Source organism: Atractosteus spatula, chromosome 3 (genome assembly GCF_055471065.1).
Source record: "Atractosteus spatula isolate fAtrSpa1 chromosome 3, fAtrSpa1.hap1, whole genome shotgun sequence".
In the NCBI taxonomy this organism is placed as follows: domain Eukaryota; kingdom Metazoa; phylum Chordata; class Actinopteri; order Semionotiformes; family Lepisosteidae; genus Atractosteus; species Atractosteus spatula.
Genome location: NC_142708.1, coordinates 70,176,560 through 70,201,327, shown reverse-complemented (window position 1 = coordinate 70,201,327; position 24,768 = coordinate 70,176,560). Strand labels below are relative to the sequence as shown.

Below are 24,768 nucleotides of genomic sequence, written 5' to 3'. Positions count from 1 at the left end.
CGTTCTTTTCTCGGGCGTATGGAGACGGGAGGCTGGTTTGTGTGTATGCCCTGGAGACGGGCATCTTTAGAACACTAACACACGTGTGGGTACCGCACGAGCGAGTGTAGAAAAACTTCGGTGAGTCTGCGGGGTGGCTGCCGGGTGCTGATGAACTGTACATCCTATCGGGTGACATCTGGTGATCTGCTCGCTATGGCAAACAACTCGTCTGAGGGTGAGAACCTGAGAGAAGGGAAGAGAGAGAAACCAGTCCCTCCCCCGCATCGCAGACCCAGCATTCTCTGTTCCAAGAGGAGTCTGTCTGTGCAATAACAGTACCTCAGAGAAGTTAAAGGACACAATGCGAAGGGTCTTCATTGCTGTATCTGCTGTGCAAAGGTCATTGCATTATGTGGGTTTCCTCTACTTAAGTCAGCACAGTTGGAGGGACTGGGGGCAAGTGTTTTGAAGAGAGCTGCGACCTGACGTTTTGAAAAAGCCACCCGCCAGAGTAACTCCACTGACTACTACAGTAAGTCTGACAGCAGCCTTTTTACTTTTCTCATCACGTTCCATCGTCGGGACTTCACTGCTGGTGATATTGTTCCTAACTGTTGCCGCTCCTGACAATCTATCCGTCTAGCAACTAATTCAGCAAATGCCTTCACACAAAGTGATCCGTATTCAAATTTGTGATTCAACGAATCTGTTACAGTGCCAGTGATGTGGAAGGAATTACCTCGGCGCACAACACATACAATGCAAAGGGGATACAAATAAAAGGCAATCAGGCAAAGCGCTAATTCAGAACATTTAGCAAGGAGCAGTGCTGACATGCTTTTAAATACTAGGCAATGCAGTCAGTACTTCATGAGTCTTTATCATGTAATCAACATCCAGAAAGTCTGCATGGCTCAGATGTACTGCCTTGGGTATCCTTGTGATATTCAATCAGATTGTACCTTAATTTGAAGCCATTATGTCCGGATTTTAGCCTCCTAATTAGTATTAATGTTATAGGTTCACAACTTACAGAAAGCAGTTATTTTCTAAAGTTTTTTTCTTCTTTCCAAAATCCATAGACATCAAAATTCATGAAGCATAGCTTAATCTTTTAAGTAACCATGGCACCTACAAAATGCATCGTATTTTCTGCCACATATCGCCTTTTGACTTTTCCTTGTACGTGACTCCTTTTACAAACGAGTGTGGGCATAAAGGCAAATTTGTGCTGACCTGGGAGGAAATATCAGTGTGTGATGCTACCCATGCAGCTCCTTGTGCAGCGGGCGCTAGTGTCTTGCACTGAGAGTGTCAGATTGGGCTTTTACTCTGATGCGCTGTGATTCTGCTCTCCTGTGCCACTGCATTACCAAATGTTACCCCTGCCAGCACACCCAGACTTCCAGACTGCTTTATAACACTTTCACATCCCCAGGCAGCACACTAAGCTGTTTCCACTATGATGGCCTCATGATTTGCAGCTCTGTAATGCTGTGCCAATAGTCTGTGCCCCTGCCCCGGAGCACTGCCAGCTGGATGTACCCACGCCACTCCACAGAACACAGGAGCACAAAGAAGGCTGCAGACAAGAAAAGGCCCTTTGGCCCATACACATACATATTAATAGTGTCCTCATCTCATCAAAAGCCATGTGTAAGTATGGTGTAAACCTTAATTAGACAGAAACGAGAACTGAAAAAAATACACAAAACATAGCAAAAAAAAAATAATTTTATGAAAGCCTGTTACAAGGGGTTAAAAAAGAACTTCCCTGATTTACTAATCTCATCTCTTGCATATAAAAGAGGGGTTTCAAGCTTTTTTATATCGGTCCAGTGTGAGTTACCTTACAGACAGTGCAACAGAAACAAAAAAACTCAAAACTGCACTGTTACAGGGCTCGAAGCCTGAAACGTAGCCTCAACTGCACAACAGAGGCGAAACCACAAAAAATGTCACTCAACGGTCAGGCACCGTATCTGCTGCTTCCTGCGCCTCAAGATCTGCGGGGAAGGAGATCGGTGTTCTGCTGGTTTTGACGTGCTGCGGGCTGTGCTTTGTTTTTCTGATCAGTGTGGATGTTAATCCGAGGCGCTCGCTAACAGCTGCATACTGCTGACAAGCCCTGGTGTGGGTGCACGGTTTGGAAACTAACGTTGCACTTTAATCTCTGGAGGAAAGCGATAGTTCCAAAAGTCTCCACATCAGTTACGTTGGGGGGGGGGGGGATACCAATACTAATCCGCACACACACAGATATACAAAAACATGGATTATGTTTTATGTACATAAGGATAAACTTATATCCAAATAAAACCTACCTAACATCTGAAGTACATGTTAATCAAAGCTAACCCTCCCCAGCAAATGAGTTGGACACCGACTCGTTGAGTCTACTTCCTTTCCCCGGCAGTTTTAATTAATCTCCTGTATCTCCTGCCTCCTGACCCGGCTATTCGTGTGTGTCTGTAACTGGACCCATCGTCCACAGTGCCCACCACTGCCACTCTGTCAGCCGGGCATCTGCAACCAGCCCTTTACGCCATCAATTAAGCCTTCGGTTTTTATATATATGTATATTATGTAATGAAACAGAGAGGATCTGTTTTTGACTGTTCTTCTCCGCACACTCAGAGAACACCCACGAGCTCTGCCCGGAGCTTGGGCAAGAAGGTGAGAGGCGCCCTTAAAATGGAAACAGTGAGCAAGTCTCCTTCTTACGAGGTCAGACGCCCACGGCTTTTTTACAGCTGTCAGCTAGGGAAATTGTGAAAGCAGGACGGCGCGCTGGTGTGCAGAGAAAGTCAAGCAGAGACGTTTGCCGTTTTCTGGTTTTCGCAAGAACAAGCGGAGAGCGGGGAGGGGGTTTTCGGATCGCCCGGTGCTTCGCCCGCCCGCCCGGCGGAGCGGCAGTGAGGGACCCGTTGGGCGCCCTTCAGGTGATTACACACCTGCTCCAAAACAAAAACCGACAACACAAAGACTGTAACTTCCACCCCCACCCAGCCGCGCGCACACACACACGCACACACGTCCCTTCCGACCCCTCGCCCAGGGTCCTGCAGCTCGCGCTATTTGAAAACTCTGGGCTTTTTCATTTTTACGCACATCTCGTCTGTCTCACCGCGCCCTTTCTGGAGCTGCGCTCACGTTGTTATAGCTGGGATGTCTGACAGAGCCATTTAGAAGTAACAGAACCTGCTTGGGGTAAGTGCATCTTGTTTGAATCCAATGCCACCACTGCATCAGTATCGGTGACTAGTCCTTGTCACACACGATTTTCTGGACAGGGTACCAGGTTTTGCAGCTCTTCTGGTCGTACAGTAATGCTGATCTGTCTAACCGTGCTGTCTATCGAATTTGTACCTCTTTCACGAAAAAAAATGAGAATACTGCTTTACTTTGCAGCGCAAAAAAAAGTTATGAATGAATCAATTATTTAAAAAATTGAAAACCAGAACTGGACAAAAAGCTTCATTGCTCAGATCGAAACGGAATCATCTCGGAGACTAGAGCTGAGATAGAAGTGTGGACATTTGCAAGTGTGCTGTAAGTGGCCATCTAAATGCCATGCTGTTGTATTTGGTTGTGGCTTGTGGTTGTATTTGGTTGACAGCAATGTCAACAGACAATCAGGCAAATCAGTCTATTGCAAGTCAGTTAGAAAGTCAGGATCGTGTGGTGATGTTGCTAGTAATAATAATAAGGAAGATGATGCCGCAGTGAAACAAATGAAAAGTAAGTAATTGTGCTGTAAAAGTAATTACAGTGCAATTAAAAGTAAAAGTAATTGCACTGCAATTTCCCTCACTGGATCAGTAAAGTATCTATCTATCTAAGGCAAAGGGACGTTAAAAAGAAAAGGAGGCAGTTCTGGTCTGGGAAAAGCTAGCCAACCATGCTGTCATAACAGCAGGATGAGGCTCTTGGGTTGGTTAGCTGCTGAAGACCAATTTGTTTCAATGTCTGTTTGCACTTTTTAAAAAAATCATGGAGTTGTCTGTCTGTCTGTCTGTCTGTCTGTCTGTCTGCAAAGCAATTAACCCCCCCAGCTGGAATGTCAGGGGATCTTCTAGAGTCAGACAGTGGCCTTTCTAATTCTCTCATGGTCTGCTGAGTTTAGCCTGAATCCTTCAGTCAGATGTATGTTCTCATTTCCCAGGGAAGGGCTTTCCTTACAGAAGCGATCTGCTCCGATCGGGATGAATGTCCCTTCTTAGTGAAGCCACCCTAGGTTATTCTTGCATATTGTGCATGTGCTGTGGTATTTACTTGTGTATTTATGCAAGTATTTTCTTGCATTTGTGTATTTACTGTTTTGCCGAGAAATGTATACATTCTTGCAATTTTTCAAAATTTTCCTTTAAACGGTTTCGACCTTAAAAATCGCAGTATGTCAAACTCACTAATCAGTGGTTTATTAGTCTCTTATTATTTCTGTTTGAAATTCCAATTTTCCAATCACGCTTTCTGTCATTTTGTCTCTTTTCTGTAACGTGGTGTAATGGCGTGTCATAACTTAAAGAGACTGTGAGGTCCTCCCGGCACGAGGAAGCGTTTAACGTCCAGAAGAGGTTCCACTCGTTAGGGCTGTAGTTCAAGCCCCTTGTCCTCCACCAGGTAGTCAAGCTGTGTGGGCGAGAGGTGGAATGAACACAGCTGGAGGAGAGGTCTGAGGTCACTAATGTGCTAAATCACGCGTACGATAACTGTACGCACAACACTAGAAACTGAAGTATGCGGTAAAACAACAGGAAACTGCATGTGGATCCCTTTTAGATACGCCCTAGTGAGAGCAGCAGATGCTCATTATTTTCTTTGTCCCATCTTTTGCAGCTATACCAAAGAAGTCTCCTCAATTCAACTACGTTCGAAGAGGGTGCGGTTCAGCTGGATTTCTCGGAGGAGCCACGATGGACAACACAACTGCGCTGCACCGTGCCAACTGGGTCTTCGTGGGCACCTACGCACTGGTCTTCGTGGCCGGGCTGACTCTCAACCTCATTGCCCTTGTCGTCTTCTTCCGGCACAAGAAGACCCGCTCCCACACCACCACCTACATGACCAATCTGGCCCTGGCTGATCTCCTGCTCGTGTCTACTCTGCCCATCCGGATCTACCACCACAGTGGAGGCTCCATCCAGAACCAGAAGATGTGCGAGACTGTGGGGCTGATCCTCCTGGTCAACATGTATGGGAGCATCTTCCTCCTCACCTGCATAAGCTTCGACCGCTGCATTGCTGTCTGTTTCCCCATGTCGTCGAGGATCAAAGAACATCGGAAAAAGGCCCCCCTAATCTGCCTTGGGGTGTGGATCCTAACCACTGGGGCCAGTGTGCCCATCTACCTGAGCAAGAACAGCACCCCCACAGATGGAAACATCACGCAGAGTAACAAGTGCTTCAGCAGCCGTCCAATTTACGCAACCCAGCCCGTAGCGATTACAACCACCTTGACTGTGGGTTTTGGCATTCCCCTCTTCTCCATGCTAGTGTGCTCCTGGTGCCTGATCCGTGCCATCAACAAAAGTACGGTGGCCCAGACCGATCTGGTCAACAAGAAGAAGATCAGGAGGATGATTGCTGCAAACCTGGCCATCTTCCTACTTTGCTTCCTGCCTTACCATGTCATGCTGTTTGTCCTCTTCCTCAAGAGGAACACAGAGCAGATCGAGGACAACTTACTCACTGTTTACCAGTACAGCCTGATGATAGCCTGTCTGAACGCCATGTTGGACCCTCTGGCCTACTACTTCACCACGGAAACTTTCAGAACCAGGGTGGACGTGCAGAACCTCAAGAAGAAGGTGTGGATTTTTAACAGCAACAGCTCTGATGGGCAAAACAGATCCCGCAGCCCCCTCAACACGTAAATGGAAACTAAGGGAAAGGGTGCAGAGGGTATACAGTAGCGAGTCGTTGCTGTCCATCCTTGAAATCCATCCAGTATCTCCTCCAGCTTCCTTCACAGCCTAACCAGGACTTAATTCCCGAGAAAATAAGTTTTTTTTTTTATTCGTAGCTATTTACCACCTCCAGAGTGCTGTGTCAACCACTGTTAGTCGGACAAATACAAGATGTAGCAAAAATAAATGTACAAAAAAGGCACAGTGCTTTTCTAATTGTCAGAATGCCGGACAGGACAAAAACAAGTGGAAGAAATTGTAGAAAGTCTGACTCTGAGTTTCGAACTGAGATTTGTGGACTTGTGCGGTGCTGAGCATCTCTCTCATCCTAGCGTTAATCCCGCATCAGCAGGGTCTGCTTGTCGGCACACCCGTCTCCATTTGGTGGTTTGAACCAAATCTTTGAGCTGACGTTGCCATTAAATGCGGCCGAGAATACTCCAACCGGCTCGTCGCTCCGCCTGCCGTCGGGGGGGGGGGGGGGGCTACAAAGTAATGTAGCCAATTCATAGAGGGGGATTATTGGGAGGCATGGGAAATTTGGCCAAGATGCTGGGGTTACACCCCTACTGTTTAATACCAAAGATCCAAAGTAAGGGAGGCTTTGCAGGCAATGCGATTAAGAAACTGTTGTTATACGATTTGTTGTATACGATTTTATAATCTGTCACTTTTAGCAGTGAAGTTTGCGTGTGGTGTAGACGCAATTTCTTACAGTTAGAAAGTGGGTAAATAATCAGCTATCTGTGAAATCATATTAACCAATTTTCAAGAAGGAACGTAAGCATTGTGCTTCTGAGAAATGGAGAAATAAGGAGATGGAGAGATTGAGGAAGAGATAGAGGTCATGTTTATCTATGCATTTGAGCAAATTATCCCTCAATCTGTTGACACCGGGCAGGGAAGCTTGCTAACAGAGATAAGAAACGTGTCACAGACGTGAGTCAATTAAATCAGATAACAGAAATTAAAACTGAGAAGGCAAGGCCAATAGGTTTCTCACCTTGCTCTGGCAAAAGGAAGCACCACCCGTGTCGCTCTTCAAGCTGGTGAGGCCCAGCTTGGTATCCTCATGCTTCAGAGGGGAGATATCATCCACCTTAAAATAGCTAAATTGAGCGTCATTGGCATCTCTGTTATGGTTCCTGTCATATTTAAATGTGATGAAATAATCCTACCCTAAAAACAATAATTTCAGTAAACAGGAAATGGGTGCGCAGCACCAGCTTTCATGCCCGCATGAGCCAAACAAGAGTGCTGCCTGCCCTTATTTTGCAAAGTTTGTTGTTTTTTTTTTCAGCCTTATGGCAGCTCCATCTTCCAATGGGGGAGAAAAAAAACGACAAAACCGGGCTGCCCGTAGTCCTTTAAGAAATGTTCAAAATCACGTTGCTTGTTTCTCAACGCACAGGATTTCATAAATGCTTTATCGGGGGGTTTTTTTTGTATCGTCACATTTTCGGGGGGTGACACAAGTTCCCGCTTGCTACACATCCTGTTACAGGGTCCGTGTCTGATTTGCGTTCCCCTGGCTCTTCCTGCTTCTCTCGTGATTCGGACAAAAACATCAGGCGGGCGGCGAGGAGGGGGAGGGGGGGGGTTCCTTTATTGGCGATTACTGATACTCCGCAAAACGGTCTTCCACCAGCTGAAGGTGCGCTGAGGCCTCTGAAGCCTGCGCAGCACTGATATCCTTCCCCTTATGCTTCAACTCCAGCTTTTCCGCAGGAGGGGTTTCATTTGGGGTTTTTTTTTATCTCCCAGCAAGAAGTACAATCGTGACAAGGTGTGCTGGCGGAGGCCTGGGTATGACTCGGGTCATTTATTGAGATAAAGAGGACTATTCTATTTCGGATCATTTCATATGGGAAAGCTAAAACTGGAAGTGTGGGAGAGCGCGGCACTTTACTGTACAGATATAATGAGTAAAACTGATGGAAGATATATTTCATTCATTTCATCTGTATAACCTATAACATACCTCTCCATTAATAGCACTTCTAAGTACATATACTGTATAAAACATGCATAAACCCTAACTGTAACACTCCATTGTAATACCTCATCCTAACCCAACTTTAATTAGAAAGCACTCTCTCTTCAGGAGTGGTTAACGTCACAGGGGGGAGATCAGACAGCTAGGAGACAGTGTAAAAAAATATAAGCAGTCTTTGGAGACCGAAGTTCTTAAGCTTGTTAACGGAAAAATAAAACTTGTATTTCCAAACATAGCACTACCAAAGTAGTCCATTGGCTTCTCTTTCCAGAATATAGCTAAACGTAGATGTTCCTGTGTGTTAGTCTAAGAAGCTATCGTTGGTTTATTTATACGACGAGCTCCAAAAATCAAATATCTGCAATTCACAAATCCTTTCTGCGTGACAGTCCAAAGTATTCAGGATAGCCAATTTTCTTCTTTTAATAGCCTTCTGAAACTCAAGTTGCTTTTATTTCTCACCCAAACTCCTTAATGCACCACAAGATTAATAATAACATTATCAACTCCAGAAATGTGGGAGTATCATTGCTGTCGCCACAGACAGATCCAAGGAGGACTCAGAGCTCTAAATCTGGACAGCTGTTTTCTAAAGCTCATGGAAAAGATGTTACCCAGGGAAGCCGTTTCCAAACTGAGGGAGAATCCTGTGAAATCAGGGTATGTCAGGACAGCTACAATTAGCTGTAAACTGCTTTTTATCATATATAGGTCATATATACAGTATATATCGTACGGTATACAGGTCAGCCAAAGAGCCAAACCTTGTCATCTTTTGTGTGCCACTGTAAAATCCGTGACAGTAAATTGTGTGTTTCTGCACTCTTACTTTGGTCTGCTAACACTGAGAGCTGAATGGCTTTGCTTGCAGTGCACTGTCCCTGTGTTTCACTTTGCTTTAGTACACACAGTGCATATTGTACAAGAGCAAATAACTGGACTTCAGTCTTCCTTAAAAAGAGGCTGTGGCTCTCATTTCATGATACCACCCTCATCGAGTACAGCGTGATAGCATGGTGGAACTGTCACAATCAAGTGTATGAACCGGAGGAAAATAACGAACCCTATGCGGAGCTAATAGGAGTAATGTCAGACTTCCAAAGGTCGTGGTACAAGGTAGGAGGTCGGGGTAGCCAGAAGGCGAGGTCGATAAACTAGAGGTCAGGCAGCGGGGTATCCAAATCCGGAAGACATGAGGCAGAGACGTTGTTGGGGTCGAAGCAGAGTTAGGTCAGGTATCCAGAGATCGAGGCAGCGAGGTGTCCAAATCCAAATAACGCGAGTAGAGACGGAATCGTGGTCAAAGGCAAGCAGGGTCGGTATCCAGTAAACAGAGACGAAAATAAAGCACACAAGAGAAAGTGGAAGGCTATCTCAACAGCGAGCGAGGAGTAAACGGGGTGAAGGGCTATATATGAGAGAGCGGGGAGTGATGGACTGATTGCTAAAAGCGGCGCAGGTGTGCACACCGGGAGGTGCACGCGGGAGTAAGATTCGTGACAGGAACTCTCAGGAAAACAATATCGGATGACCAGGGAAAACTGTGATAACATCCCCAGATACTACAGTCTTACGTGTAGCACGGTACATCTTCAAGAGGGAATGTTCTGTCAAATACAGCTGCTGAAAACACACAGTCAGCCAGACGTCACCTACAGACCCACCGCAGATCTGCAGATAGGCTCTTCAAAGCTGTCTGAAAGTTGAGCTGATGCGGCAGAAGTAAATAAAGAAATCTTTCCGCGCAACAGGCTCCTGACAGCCTTCGCGCCGAGCTCAGCGCTGAACTGCACGTGACTAGCACTGCAGCTCAGCTTTTTAAAGTTGCAGAGTCACTCCCTGGACCGGTATAGAGCCATACTTAACACTCTTGTCTTCTTTCTCACTTTTTGTGTCTGCGCTCTGCAAAGAGAACGTGAGAACGTCAAGCTATATTCACATGGCAGGGGATTCCAGTGTCGTTCGGAAATGAGTTTTCATAGTTCAGGTAGCGGGCAACACTCCAGCAGTGATACCGGGGCTTTTCACAGCTGTATGTAGAACTAGCATGTTGCAGCACAAAGCAGAACCTCGCTTTCCCGAGAAGCAGAAATAATTTTTAAAAAATGAGCCCCAGATTTCAATAGAGAAGGTAAAAACTGTTGTTGCCTTGGACATGTGCTGAGAGATGGATCTAGCAATGGCAAGAATGGCATAGAAAGACATCAATATACTGTAACGCTTACGGCCGACAGGTACTGTGTAAGAGCCGGCGTACCAGAGCAGGTGACGTCACCGCCCTTCCCTGTGATAGCAGGACTACAGCTACTGGGCTGTAGAGAGATCTCTCTTTAGCTGACCAGGGCTGGGTCGCTGCAGAGTGACGCGGAAGTCCCGGGTTCGAGCCCCGGACGGTGCGGGGCCGACCTAATGCGGCAAGGGCGCCCGCTTGAGCCCCCGTTGCGTTACAATACACTGCTTTTGTTTAGCACAACAACAAAAACATTCTTACAGTTTTATTGATTTTTGCATACTGCCTAAAATGACTTATACGCTATCAGAGGAACACGGTGTACGGACATGTGGCAGTCAAATAACCTCAGCAACACAGAAAAGCAGAAACTAATGTAGAAAGAAAATGTAGCCCTAACTTAACCTTAGTCTGTCTGGGGTTACAGGAGGGGCATCTATTTCATCACTCCCCAGTATTTAGCCTTTCTGGCCTGGGAAGTGTCCTAATGTGGCAGGTTCATTGTCAGCTCTGGATCCCCATTTGTCTGGGTAGCCTTGGTTTCGAGTTTTAGAACCACAGTTAAGTACAGAGCTAGAAATGTCTACGTTCCCCAGATTTACCCAGGAGTACAGACATTGCCAGGACCGAGCATGGCCTCCCATGAGTCCAGTTCAGGCATGGTGTCTTCTTACTGTTTCCTCTCTGCATCTGGGTGATTAGAGAGGAACTAATCCATCAAAAAAGATTTCATGTAATGCTGCCTGTAAAACAAGCTGTCAAGCCACACTTGTGGTTAAGGTTGACAGAATGAGGTTGACAGGATGGGATCAGGCTTAGTTTAACACTTTGATAGTGAGGGTTAGACAGCGGAAAACCATTAAGGTGGATGAGTTCACAGATATCGGGTCCTTTAGGTTCTCTTCCAACAGAAGCACTCAAGCTTCAGTGAAGCATGCTTTCAGCTAGAATGTCTTTGCAAAGTTCTAAAATCTGGTTTAAGGTACAGCATATATAGTTAAAGCATTCCTCCTGGCCTGGATTCAAGCACAGGTTTTGTCCCAGTTCATCAAATAATGGTGTCGTTGAACTGAGCAAACCTGTCGTCATGGGTCTCAGTCACAGGGTGACTGCCACAGGGCGCTTGAGTTAAAAACACTGTTTTACTGGAAGTGGTGGGCAGCTCTGGCTAGAGCCCAGCAGGCTTCATAGGGGTTACAGTTCAAGACCTTCAAAAACTGTGAAGCTGGTCTAATTAAGCTGAGAATGTATTCAGTGGCACAGTGGCAGGGTGAGATGTTGTTAAAGCCGCATAATCAATGGCACTGTGCATTGCTGCCCTAAGTCTTAGGTCTACACATCAGTGACAATCATGTCTTTGGAGAGCCCCACCTCAATGCATTTTATAAGGTCATTTTCTAAAAATGAGAATCATGTCCCCCCCCCCTTCTGTAGGCTACTTTTTGTGAGAAAATGCACTTGTGTGTGGAATGAAGGAATGATCATCCTGCAGTCTCCCAGGGCTTCCTCATTGACATCTCTGATCTCAGCAGGACAAATTCCTTAACTAAGACAAATCCCAAGCAAATGTGCAGTTGAGGCTTTGAAAACAGCTGGTTCAAGGGCATCCTGCCAAGAGTGCTCGGCTATTGTACACGTGAGACACTTTGAACTGATTTGCAGATTCTAGCAAATGAAAGTGGAAACACGGCACCCTAACTTCATCTCTGAGAAGAATTACCGTCATTTGCTCAGTGTTTAATGAAAGTGCAATTTCTTTCCTCTGTGGAATATCCACTGTTTGTGCGAACAGTCAGAACTGACTGTGCAATTAAGTGTGCTGAGAGGATTATGTGTAGCATTTTGATTGATTTCTTTTAAATGTCATATGATTATATATCAATCCATGACACGTGAATTTGTCATGTTTGAATTTGTATGTATCGGAATTCACAACGTTAAGCGGGTGGGAGGTCCTGTTTGTGAGCCTCTCAGATGTTATGCAAATAAGTGCTCTTGTGTAACTTCACATTTATTTTAGGTACGTAGAGCTTGAATGCTGAGTTATTGACTAAACCCCATTACCCCATACCTTCCATACCTAATGCTTCATTGGACTTGCACTGGCTATCTGTAAAATACAGAATTTACTTTACAATTCTGTCATTCATCTGAATAGCTGGGAATGGTCTGGCCTCATCCTATTCAAGATCATTACTTCTTTTGTGTGACGTGAAACCCAAGAGATTCATACTCTTTCAATACTTTCACATTAGTTCTTGGAACACTTTCAGTCTAGCCTGTTTCTAACACTTCAGTATATGATCTGGATTTATGTGGGGTTGTGTATGTCCTTTTATTTATATTTTGTTTTTGGGCTTTAGGTACAGAATAGTTTTTTGAATTTGTATTCTGTTCACAATAAATATTACTACCATTGATATGTGTGTGTGTGTGTGTATGTAGATAAATGCTTTGTGCTCTGTTTTATGGTTGCTTTTGGTTGTACAGTTCTGCAGCAGTGCAATGTGGCCAAAAGTCAAGTGGTAATCAGATACAGATACATTATCACTGTGAGAGCCTGTAACTGCAGTGTTAGAATTTTGCACTGAAGAGCAGCTCTTCATAGCAATCTTAGATACAGGAACAACAGGTTTCTACATACCAAACTTTTTTTGCCTCGTTTCTCTCTAAGTCTTCAGATGCCACTACCCTGCAGGTGTGATGAAAGTACTAGAAGGTGCAGAAGGTGATGCTGTCAGAGTGTCTCATCCAAGGAGAGAGCTTATGGCTCATGTAGCACAGGCTCGAGTCTGGTGATGGTTAGGGACTCTGATTTGGATTTTCCAAAAGAAGGTGCACAATTGGCCAAGTGCCACTTGGTGTTTGGGGTCTGCACTGGCCCAGGATGCCCTGGGCTTGCCACCGTTGTCGCCTTCGATCTTGTCATGGAGTGCCACCTCACTCTATCCCTCCGTCCCCAGCCAGGACAGATGCTGCAGTGGCCCCTGCGGGGCTGACAGCGTGATGACAAATGGCAGATGGCCCTGACAATGACAACTGGAGGAGCACAGCCCAGGCCTCGCCCTCTTCCTCGGCCCCGAATCCCACGATGGTCACAGACGTTTTTGAGTGGATTAATAACTGCTGATTTCAAAATGGCATGAAACAAAAGGAAATTCCCATTCCAGTAAGATCTGTGTGGGACACCCTATTACACCCGGGTGGTGCAGTGGCTCTGTGGCGAGGATCCGTGCCTGTGGCTAGGTTGCCGGTTCATAACCTGCGGCTGGCAGAGGAATCCTGCTCCATTGGGCCCCTGAGCAAGGCCCTGACCCTGCGCTCTATCCTCAAGTTTCTCTCCCTGTCTCCGTGTCTCATGGAGAGCAAGTTGGGGCATGCAAAAAGACAAATTCCTAATACAGGAAATTGTATATGGCATTGTGATTTTATGTTATCTTTTTATATTTGCATAATATGATAAACAACACAGATCAGGACCTGCTAACACTGATATCTCGTTAACTGCAGTGCTAAGCTGGCAGCTGGCCATCCACATTCCCTGCTTCTGAGTAGCTGCACAGTCCAGCCCATGCAGGATACCAATCCCAGCAGAAAGCCATTGCCCACAACCCTCAATGCCCCAGAAACCCCCAGCCCAGACTACAGTCAAGTGAAGCATGTGGAGTGCCCTGCACAAAAGGGCTGAAAGAAAATGAACTGGACATTTGTCACTTTCCAAATTATTTTTATACACCAGCCCAATTTACAACCTCCAACAAGCTGCACCGAGCTTTCCTGGCACCTGCTTACTTCCCACCATGACAAACTCAATTAAAGAAGCACGTCTTTTTCTGGTAACACCACAGCTTACCACACCTAAGCTAAGAAGAGCAGGGGAGTTCCTGACCACTAAAACGAGTGTAACAGCTGCAGCTGACAAATTGAGAGGCGAGGGGACTTTTTCAGATCTCGTTCGGCAGCTCCCCTCGTCCACGGCTGTTCCTTCTTCCTGCTCTTGTTTTGTGTTAGCGTGGCAGTGGCATTAGTCGGCATTGTGTTGGGTTTTTTTGTCAGAGATGTCCGAGATCAGGAAGAGAACCCAGGAGTGCCTGAGCATCCTGTCTGCCTTGCCACATTTCAGCATGCAAAACCACAGGAAACTGGGGCCCTTCTACTACATACAGAACACTGAATAAATACAACACAAAGAGTCTGCAGATGTTCTCTTATGACACAGGCAATAGAGAGATTACTGGTGCAAGATTTTCCAGCCTGTAAAATGCCTGGACCGTCCCGATGCTGTTACCTGTGCTGTTTGTCAATTGCTTAATTGCACATGAGGAGTTAATTTCAGCACTCAGCACAAAATGTGTGAAAAATGTAAATGGTCCGATCGGGGTTGTTATTTTTTAAATTATAAGGACAGCACCCCTAGTTGGATTTTAAAAGCACATGCGTAAGCAGAAAATGGAAGGAGACAGCTGTGTCTCTATGTTTATGAAGTACTGTTTGTCTAGCGTGACATAGCGTGTTATTTTGAATGTTATGCAGGACTCTGTAAGGAAAAATGCCAACTATACATGCTGGACATAACACAAAGAACAGGCTTTAGTAAACTTATCAATGACCCCAAAGCAATGTGATCTTTATATTATTACCAGAGCTGCAATCCCTGCCCACATCTAGATAGTCCAGTTAAGACACACATCTGCACCCTGTTGCCTGCGCTGGCACTGCTGCCCAAAGAACTGACCCTTGCAGCTGTAGTGACCTCAATGGCCTTGCAGACCTGAAGCCTCTGTGCAAAGTCCTGAAACTTGTAGAGAAGCTCTGAGTCATCACACTCTGCAGTTTGTGTTTGTGCTATTTATGTTTTGAAACTCATTAGCCTTGACTGTAGTTTCTGTATTACTATCATACTGTAATTGTGCTGCACACTCTGTTGTAACAGAGACTGGAAGTTGCCAATAAAGGTGTCTGATCTTGTTAACAGAAATCAATTTGAGTGAAAATGCACTGTGGCTGTGTTCTGTTTTACTTACATCAGTGCAAACCACTGTAATCCCACATAGAGAATCTAAATCTGGTAAAGGAAGCAGAGTGTGGTAAAGTACAGTGCAAAATATGGTACAATCACAGTAAAGTGTATTGAAGCTCCATGGAAATCAGGGTACAATCACACAAATGTGAATGCCATGGTAAAACTAAATGTCACAGGTGTCACCCTGATGCTGTCCCTTCTTAGTAGGTATCTGAACGCGATTCATCAGAAAGGATGGTGCTGTTGTTTTAAAACTGATAAGTATGTTTTAGGCGTAAGGCAACCAATAAAACTTCACTGTAGATGAGTCTGCAGATCGGCAAAGGGTTAAACCATTTCCCTAAAAGATTTATTAGTGTTGTCCTTGATTGCAATCATCATAAGTCATTTTCAAATGCAGCACCTGTATCAAATTCAACCTCTCAAGAGCAACTAACAACTATGGGTGCAAGTTATTCTGAACCAATCAGCAGAGTGATCTGAAACTGCCCACCTTTGTATCACAGGGGGCTTTCAATTGTGATTACCGATTTCTCCTGGAACGTACACTGAGACAGGAAAATTACGAGAAACCCTTTTCAGAATTCAATATGAATTGGAAAGTGTATTCTGATAATGCTATATTTATAAAAGCTTAGTCAGCAAGAGCTACAAATAACAACCTACAAAAATCCCCAGAAAAGAATCATATGAAAAGAAGAGACACCACAGGAAGTCACAGATAGAAATAACAGGGTCATATGGGTTTCCTTTCCATGTCCTGTGCAATTATTTTGCTTGCTTTTCTTTCCCTTACCTCTCCTGAAGTGTCCATATGTGTCGTAATGATGCCACGTTTGTTTTTCTCTCAGTGAGGAGCACAAGGATCCCTGTGAGGGTCAAAACATTTGCTGCTGTAAACAAAAAGAAGCTTTTCTTTGTGAAACATAAGATCACTTTATTGACCATCTACAATTTCTTGCATTAGGAATTTGTCTTTTCACATTCCCCAGCTTGCTCTCCATGAGACACACAGACACCAAGAGAGAAGCTTGGGGTCAGCCATTTATACAGCACCCCTGGAGAGGCTGGGGTTAAGGCTCAGAAGCTTAGCAGAGCAGGATCCCTCTGGTGGCTGTAGGACTTGAACCAGCAATCTTCCAGCCACAAGGGCAGATCCATAGCCACAGTGCCACCACTCCTGCCTGTAATGAATGGAAAACCAACCTACATGTCTCTTGCAGAGGTTAGGTATCTGGGCTCACATCTTGATGACTGTGAGTTTGCTGTGCAACCTGCCCTGAGCACGGATTCACCCCTAAATGCTCCAGTAAACCATGTTATGCAAAGGCTAAGTACCACGGGGGTAATCTTGAAGAGGGCAGTCATGCAGTCTCAGGCCACTTCACGTTAGACATAAATGGTCATGTTCCTGTCACGATCACTACTCCTCCTCTTAAGGGTGCTCCAGCCCTTCTTTGCTCTGCCCCATTACCTGCACCTGTTTCTTATTTCCGTTCCACCTTAAAAGCCAGACGCAGACGTCACTCCTGGTTCCTCATTGAATTCTTCTTCGTGAGAGCCCGGGGCCCTGCTGCGTCTGGCTCCGTTATGTTTTTAACCTTCTGTTCCTGATTCCCCACCCTGCCGGTCCCGACCCGGTTCATGGTTTTATTCCCTGGATGGATCCCCTGGCCTTGGACTCTACCTTCTGTCTTGGATTACCCGTTTGGATTATCTCATGGATTGTTCGCCCCGGATTCACTCTCCCTGGACACCTGCACCCCTTGTCAGGTTTCTTTTTCACCACAGTGACCATACATTGGGTTGCACAGTAGTGAGCCTTGCTGCCTCACAGCCCTGGGGCCCTGAGTTCATATCCTGGGGTGCTGTCCATGTCAGTTTGTGTCTGGGTGCTCTGATTTCCTCCCACTGTGCCATGACACTGAAGCTGGCGGGCTCATTGGCTTCAGGGGGAAATGGCGCTGGTGTGAGGGTGTGTGAATGTGTCTGTGTGTGCCCTGCAATGGACTGGCATACCATCCAGGGTGTACCACAACTTGTACCCGCTGCTTGCTGGGATAGGCCCCGGCTCCCCACCAGCCAGTACTGGATGAAGCGATGAGAAAAAGGCTGGGTGTCTAGAAGTTAAAAAGGGGTCAACAGAAGGAAGGAACGAGGCTTTTAAAACACACGAAAAAAGACAGAGGTTCCATGTCCCCGTGTGGTTCTCTGTCAGCTGCAACCTCGGAAATCAGGAATCCAGTTGAAGTTGTTTTCTCGTTTTTATTTTTCTGTATTAGTCACTGTATTCGTTTCTGTATTAGGGTGACAATACAGAACAAGATAAGAGTACTGCTTGCAACAGATACCTCTTTAAAAAATAGATGATGCAGATACACTTTGACCTCAGAAGAGCGGTCTGCCTCTGTTGATATTTACAGAGTGCAAGGTTTTACTCTTCCCTGAGTTTCACTGTTCTTTGCATTGTACAGTAGGTGTTTACTATGGTTTCACAGCCGTAATGGAGGAGCTGTTCTAGCATGCTCACCTTCACGCTGCTCTTAAATCCCAGTAAATTGGTTGAATCATCTTCTTCTATTTCAGTTTGATGTTGCTTTGTAGGTTTGGGTGTTTCCTGTTGTTCAACATCCTCTGCCTCCAATGTGCCAGACTGTCACTGTTCAGTACCACACTCTCGATATGTTCTGCCATGCTGTCCTTTTTCTGTACCATTTGTGTCAGTGTTCCATGGCACACTGTCAATGCGCTGTACTACACTGTCAACGTGCTGTACTACACTGTCAGTGTTCTGTGACACTGTCAATGTGCTGTACTACACTGTCAGTGTTCTGTGACACTGTCAATGTGCTGTACTACACTGTCAACGTGCTGTACTACACTGTCAGTGTTCTGTGACACTGTCAACGTGCTGTACTACACTGTCAGTGTTCTGTGACACTGTCAACGTGCTGTACTACACTGTCAGTGTTCTGTGACACTGTCAATGTGCTGTACTACACTGTCAGTGTTCTGTACTACACTGTCAGTGTTCTGTGACACTGTCAACATGCTGTACTACACTGTCAGTGTTCTGTGACACTGTCAACATGCTGTACTACACTGTCAGTGTTCTGTGACACTGTCAATGTGCTGTACTACACTGTCAACGTGCTGTACTACACTGTCAGTGTTCTGTGACACTGTCAACGTGCTGTACTACACTGTCAGTGTTCTGTGACACTGTCAATGTGCTGTACTACACTGTCAGTGTTCTGTACTACACTGTCAGTGTTCTGTGACACTGTCAACATGCTGTACTACACTGTCAACATGCTGTACTACACTATCAATGTGCTGTACTACACTGTCAGTGTTCTGTGACACTGTCAACGTGCTGTACTACACTGTCAGTGTTCTGTGACACTGTCAATGTGCTGTACTACACTGTCAATGTGCTGTACTACACTGTCAGTGTTCTGTGACACTGTCAACGTGCTGTACTACACTGTCAATGTGCTGTACTACACTATCAATGTGCTGTTCTACACTGTCAGTGTTCTGTGACACTGTCAACGTGCTGTACTACACTGTCAGTGTTCTGTGACACTGTCAATGTGCTGTACTACACTGTCAGTGTTCTGTGACACTGTCAACGTGCTGTACTACACTGTCAGTGTACTGTGACACTGTCAACATGCTGTACTACACTGTCAGTGTTCTGTGACACTGTCAACGTGCTGTACTACACTGTCAATGTGCTGTACTACACTATCAATGTGCTGTTCTACACTGTCAGTGTTCTGTGACACTGTCAACGTGCTGTACTACACTGTTAACGTGCTGAACTACACTGTCAATGTGCTGTACTACACTGTCAGTGTTCTGTGACACTGTCAACGTGTTGTACTACACTGTCAATGTGCTGTACTACACTGTCAGTGTTCTGTGACACTGTCAATGTGCTGTACTACACTGTCAATGTGCTGTGACACTGTCAACATGCTGCACTACACTACTACACTGTCAGTGTGCTGTACTACACTGTCAGTGTTCTGTGACACTGTCAACATGCTGCACTACACTGTCAATGTGCTGTACTACACTGTCAATGTGCTGTACTACACTGTCAGTGTTCTGTGATACTATCAATGTGCTGTACTACACTGTCAGTGTTCTGTATACACTATAGCACCAGCTATGTCAAACGTATCGTTCAGTCCTAGTGCTAGTTGGCGGCAGAGTGGTGGCACTGTGGCTAAGGATCTGCGCCTGTATCTGTAAGGTTGCTGGCTCAAATCCTGTGGCCACCAGAGGACTCCTATGCTGTTGGGCCCCTGAGCAAGGCCCTTAACCCCAACTGCTCCAGGGGCACTGTACAATTTCCTAATGCAAGAAACTGTATATGGCTAATAAAGTAATCTTACGTATATTTGGGAAACCAAAAGCTTTGCATGTGAATTTGATGTATTTTAGAACTGATCCGAATTTTGATCACTCTGGGAAGACTGCTCCCCGCCTTATTTTCATTTTGGGAGCAATGTTTCCTTATGTTTCTATCCTTAGCTGTCCAGATCCACTTTCTTTGTGTAACAGGACTTCATCCTGTGCAATGAATCTCGTATACCAGCATTACACCAAGGGATTTTTAAAGAACCTTTGAAACACCCGCTTCTGGGCTGTCAACAACTGGTGTGGTGCTGACCCGGGTTCTGTGGTTCTGGCGCTCAGCGGAGTGTCTGAAAACCCAGGTTCAGTGGTAACATGTACCTGTTACTGAGGTAGCCACAATGTTTCTCAACAAGCAGTGTGACAAGACAGCGTAAAACTAGCTCATTTTAATTCGCGTTGGCCTGAAACATCTAAGGGAAAAACTCCAAAAAAGCATTCTCAGCATACTTTTCACGAAAAAACAGTGACTGCTTGCAACATTTCAAAGTCCCTTGAGTTGATCGAGAGTCCCGGGACTTGTCAGTGACAGTGATTTAAACCCTAGGTCCGTCAGGGACATAAGGCCCTCACTAATTTTGCCCCTGACAGGAGTGCAGTGTTTTGAGCTGAGGCGTAATCTGCTGTAAAATTTTAAAAAAACAGACAACACTCACACACCTTCCTTTATCCATAAGTGAAGTGGTAAGGTTCAGCTGCTGTTACACAGGAAGAAAAAAACCAATCAGTTACCTTTTATAAAACTAACAGCTCAACAAAATATACTGTATATGAAATGGCTTCGCTTCTGCCTTCTGCTTTGAGAGCAACCACATAGTGCTGGTGTTTTTCCATCACGGGGCAGGAAAACACTGAGAAACAGCCATGTTCATGAAACTTTCCACTACTATGGGTGCTACAGCCCCAAGAATAATATGAGTTTGGGTTCTGTTTTCAACCCGTGTGGAAATCCATTTGTGTGCAGTTTGGAAGAGTCAAACAAAATACCATATGAGAATAAGATCCTTGACAAGGTCCTTTAAAGGACTAAGTGAAGGTTTATTCCAGGCTGAAAAGAAAAGAAAATAAACATTTTGGCTCTGGAGCCTCTTCGGTTGTGTGTGTGTCAGTGCCTCTGATGTATATGTGTGTGTGTCAGTGCCTCTGGTGTATATGTGTGTGTGTCAGTGTCTCTGGTGTTTATGTGTGTGTGTCAGTGTCTCTTGTGTATATGTGTGTGTGTGTGTCAGTGCCTCTAGTGTATATGTGTGTGTGTCAGTGCCTCTGGTGTATATGTGTGTGTGTGTCTGTCAGTGCCTCTGGTGTATGTGTGTGTGTGTGTCAGTGCCTCTGGTGTATATGTGTGTGTGTGTGTGTGTCACTGTCTCTGGTGTATATGTGTGTGTGTCACTGTCACTGGTGTATATGTGTGTGCGTGTCAGTGTCTCTGGTGTATATGTGTGTGTGTGTGTCAGTGCCTCTGGTGTATATATGTGTGCGTGTCAGTGTCTCTGGTGTATATGTGTGTGTGTCAGTGTCTCTGGTGTATATGTGTGTGTGTGTGTCAGTGCCTCTGGTGTATATGTGTGTGTGTCAGTGTCTCTGGTGTATATGTGTGTGTGTGTCACTGTCTCTGGTATATATGTGTGTGTGTCAGTGCCTCTGGTGTATATATGTGTGTGTCTCAGTGCCTCTGGTGTATATGTGTGTGTGTGTCAGTGTCTCTAGTGTATATGTGTGTGTGTCAGTGCCTCTGGTGTATATGTGTGTGTGTCACTGTCTCTGGTGTATATGTGTGTGTGTCAGTGTCTCTGGTGTTTATGTGTGTGTGTCAGTGTCTCTGGTGTAAATGTGTGTGTGTCAGTGTCTCTGGTGTTTATGTGTGTGTGTGTCACTGTCTCTAGTGTATATGTGTGTGTGTGTCAGTGTCTCTGGTGTATATGTGTGTGTGTGTGTGTGTGTGTCAGTGCCTCTGGTGTATATGTGTGTGTGTCAGTGTCTCTCGTGTATATGTGTGTGTGAGTGTCAGTGTCTCTGGTGTATATGTGTGTGTGTCAGTGTCTCTTGTGTATATATGTGTGTGTGTGTCAGTGTCCCTGGTGTATATGTGTGTGTGTGTCAGTGTCTCTGGTGTATATGTGTGTGTGTCAGTGTCTCTTGTGTATATGTGTGTGTGTGTGTCAGTGTCCCTGGTGTATATGTGTGTGTGTGTCAGTGTCTCTGGTGTATATATGTGTGTGTGTCAGTGCCTCTGGTGTATATGTGTGTGTGTGTCAGTGTCTCTGGTGTATATATGTGTGTGTGTCAGTGCCTCTGGTGTATATGTGTGTGTGTCAGTGTCTCTCGTGTATATGTGTGTGTGAGTGTCAGTGTCTCTGGTGTATATGTGTGTGTGTCAGTGTCTCTTGTGTATATATGTGTGTGTGTGTCAGTGTCCCTGGTGTATATGTGTGTGTGTGTCAGTGTCTCTGGTGTATATGTGTGTGTGTCAGTGTCTCTTGTGTATATATGTGTGTGTGTGTCAGTGTCTCTTGTGTATGTGTGTGTGTGTGTGTCAGTGCCTCTGGTGTATATGTGTGTGTGTCAGTGTCTCTGGTGTATATGTGTGTATGAGTGTCAGTGTCTCTGGTGTATATGTGTGTGTGTCAGTGTCTCTGGTGTATATGTGTGTGTGTCAGTGTCTCTGGTGTATATGTGTGTGTGAGTGTCAGTGCCTCTGGTGTATATGTGTGTGTGTCAGTGTCTCTGGTGTATATGTGTGTGTGAGTGTCAGTGCCTCTGGTGTATATGTGTGTGTGTCAGTGTCTCTGGTGTATATGTGTGTGTGAGTGTCACTGTCTCTGGTGTATATGTGTGTGTGAGTGTCAGTGCCTCTGGTGTATATGTGTGTGTGTCAGTGTCTCTGGTGTATATGTGTGTGTGTGTGTCAGTGCCTCTGGTGTATATGTGTGTGTGTGTGTCAGTGCCCTGGTGTATATGTGTGTGTGTCAGTGTCTCTGGTGTATATGTGTGTGTGTGTCAGTGCCTCTAGTGTATATGTGTGTGTGAGTGTCAGTGTCTCTGGTGTATATGTGTGTGTGTGTGTCACTGTCTCTGGTGTATATGTGTGTGTGTGTCAGTGCCTCTGGTGTATATACATTTGCATGTAGAGTAACCTCAGTTTCAAACATTCTACTTTGACAGGATCAGACTTGGCCACCTGCTTACTGTTATTCTAGTTTGGTGGATTAATACTAATAAAGTTCTACAACCCCTGGTAGAAATACTCATGATACTACTAATAAAGAACTAACAAGTAAGTGGCAATAATAAAATGCATAATGATTAACTGGTAAGCCACAAACAAGCATGCTAATACCTGCAGGTTTGGTAAAACCACAGCATATTGAGAGCTGAAAGAGGCTGGCATTCAACCAGCAGTCAACTAATTAAGGTAGCAGCTGCGTTGGCAACAAAACCCAAATAACTACTGGTCCTTTAAGACTAACGTCGGACCACATTACCAGGAGAAAAAGGGCTCTCACTTCACAGCTGGGTGATCCACTCCAGGTTTTTCCCGATACATTGCTTTACCAGCAAGGACTCTCACAGAAGCCAACATGGCCTCTCTTTCCTGCTTGACCTTTATCATCATGAACCATGCAGGGATTCGAGCACTAATGGCATTGCTGATGGGGTTACAGCAGTAGGTTCTACACAAGAATCCGCTGCTTAATCCACAGACAGATCTGTATCATCCATCTTAATAATAATAATAGAAACTATTTACTCTTATGCAGTGTTTTTCTGGACACTCCACTCTAATGCTTTACATTCAATGAGGACTCCCTCCATCACCACCAGTGTGCAGCCCCACCTGGATGATGCAACTGCAGCCGTAGTGCACCAATTCACTCCCCACACACCAGCTCTCGGTGGGGAGGAGAACAGAGTGATGAAGCCAGTTCAGAGAGGGGGATTATTAGGATTATTAGGAGGCCATGAGTGGTAAAGTCCAATGGGAATTTTGGCCAGGACACCAGGGTAACACCCCTACTCTTTTCCCTGGGATTTTTAATGACCACAGAGAGTCAGGACTTCAGTTTTACGTCTCATCCGAAAGGCTTCGCTTTTTATCCGTTTACTACCAGTGACATATTTAGCCAATGTCCGCCTGGAATTTCCTCCCCCTTAAACATTTGTTATATCTCTGCAGCAGAACATAACAGGAGCCTGGTTCAGGTCTTAAATTGAAGTTAACCCCCTTGGCTTTGAGTGTGAATAGTCAAATTTCTTATATTTCTTAATGTGTCCACTCAGCAGACAAACATATGAAAAAAAAAACCCAAAAAACAGCTGGCGAACATGTTTTTGTGGCCTTCAGAGGTCAGATTTTTCAACTATATGCATGTCAAAGGCCTGGGAATGATTTGAAAACCTTGTTCTAGGTGACTACTAGCTTGGATAAAAATCTGGGACAAATTGATCAATTAGAAAAAATTCTACATCATGTTTTGTGAAGACTGGACCTGGAATTAAATGTCACGCCTATAATAAAAAATCATAAAAATATTGAAAATAATAAGAATAAAAACCATTGCAATTGCTATAAAAACCTTTAGACACTGCTAGAGAGCCTTTATCTGCTGTTATGCAATGAAAAAAAACCTCAGAGTTGCCTTCTGGTGTGGAAAAAAAGGAGCACTGATAAGAAACTGATAAAAAACTGATTACCCCTTCTGAGTCAATGATTGACAGCTAAAAATGCAGCATGAAGCTTCTAGAGGAAGTCTCACCCCCTAAGGGCTCTGAATGGCTGAAAATACAATGAATGACAGCGGTTTTTACCAATCAAATCGCCTTATTTCTGGCGGCCGTTCTTCACACATTTACTACGTAATCAATAACGTTTACTAGTCTCTAGCTCTTGAGATAAACTAGTCTGGGTTATTTTGGATATATATCATGCTCCAGAATAAGGTAAAAACATGGGATATATATATATATATTTGCTGGTTTTTGCTTTTGCGGTTTTGTTGGTAAAAATGTATGATATTGACATGCTGTGCTTGCCGGGTGTTACGATCCCTGCCTCTCGGCAACGAAAGAGGCAGAAGAAGGCGTAGCCTTAGTTCATCAGTCCACCTATCACGGTACGCGTTCACCACCACACCTCCGTCTCATCTGGTATTTAAGCATTAGTCTTTCCCTACCTCCTCGCTCAGTATTGGTTTCCCTTTCG

The 24,768-nt window shown here is 45.0% G+C and overlaps 1 protein-coding gene across 1 annotated transcript; it reads left to right on the top strand.

Annotated features, from left to right (window-relative positions):
- The first annotated feature begins 336 nt into the window (after positions 1–336).
- On the top strand, positions 337–8,133 carry LOC148838563 (lysophosphatidic acid receptor 6). Its single transcript, XM_088912412.1, has 2 exons — positions 337–514; positions 4,822–8,133. The coding sequence occupies exon 2, from the start codon at positions 4,899–4,901 to the stop codon at positions 5,856–5,858; it is 960 nt and encodes a 319-aa protein (XP_088768538.1). The 5' UTR covers positions 337–514; positions 4,822–4,898; the 3' UTR covers positions 5,859–8,133.
- The last annotated feature ends 16,635 nt before the right edge of the window (positions 8,134–24,768 follow it).

Excerpts from the sequence above, each read along its gene's own strand:
- LOC148838563 (XM_088912412.1), top strand. The coding sequence starts at position 4,899 with ATGGACAACACAACTGCGCTGCACCGTGCCAACTGGGTCTTCGTGGGC.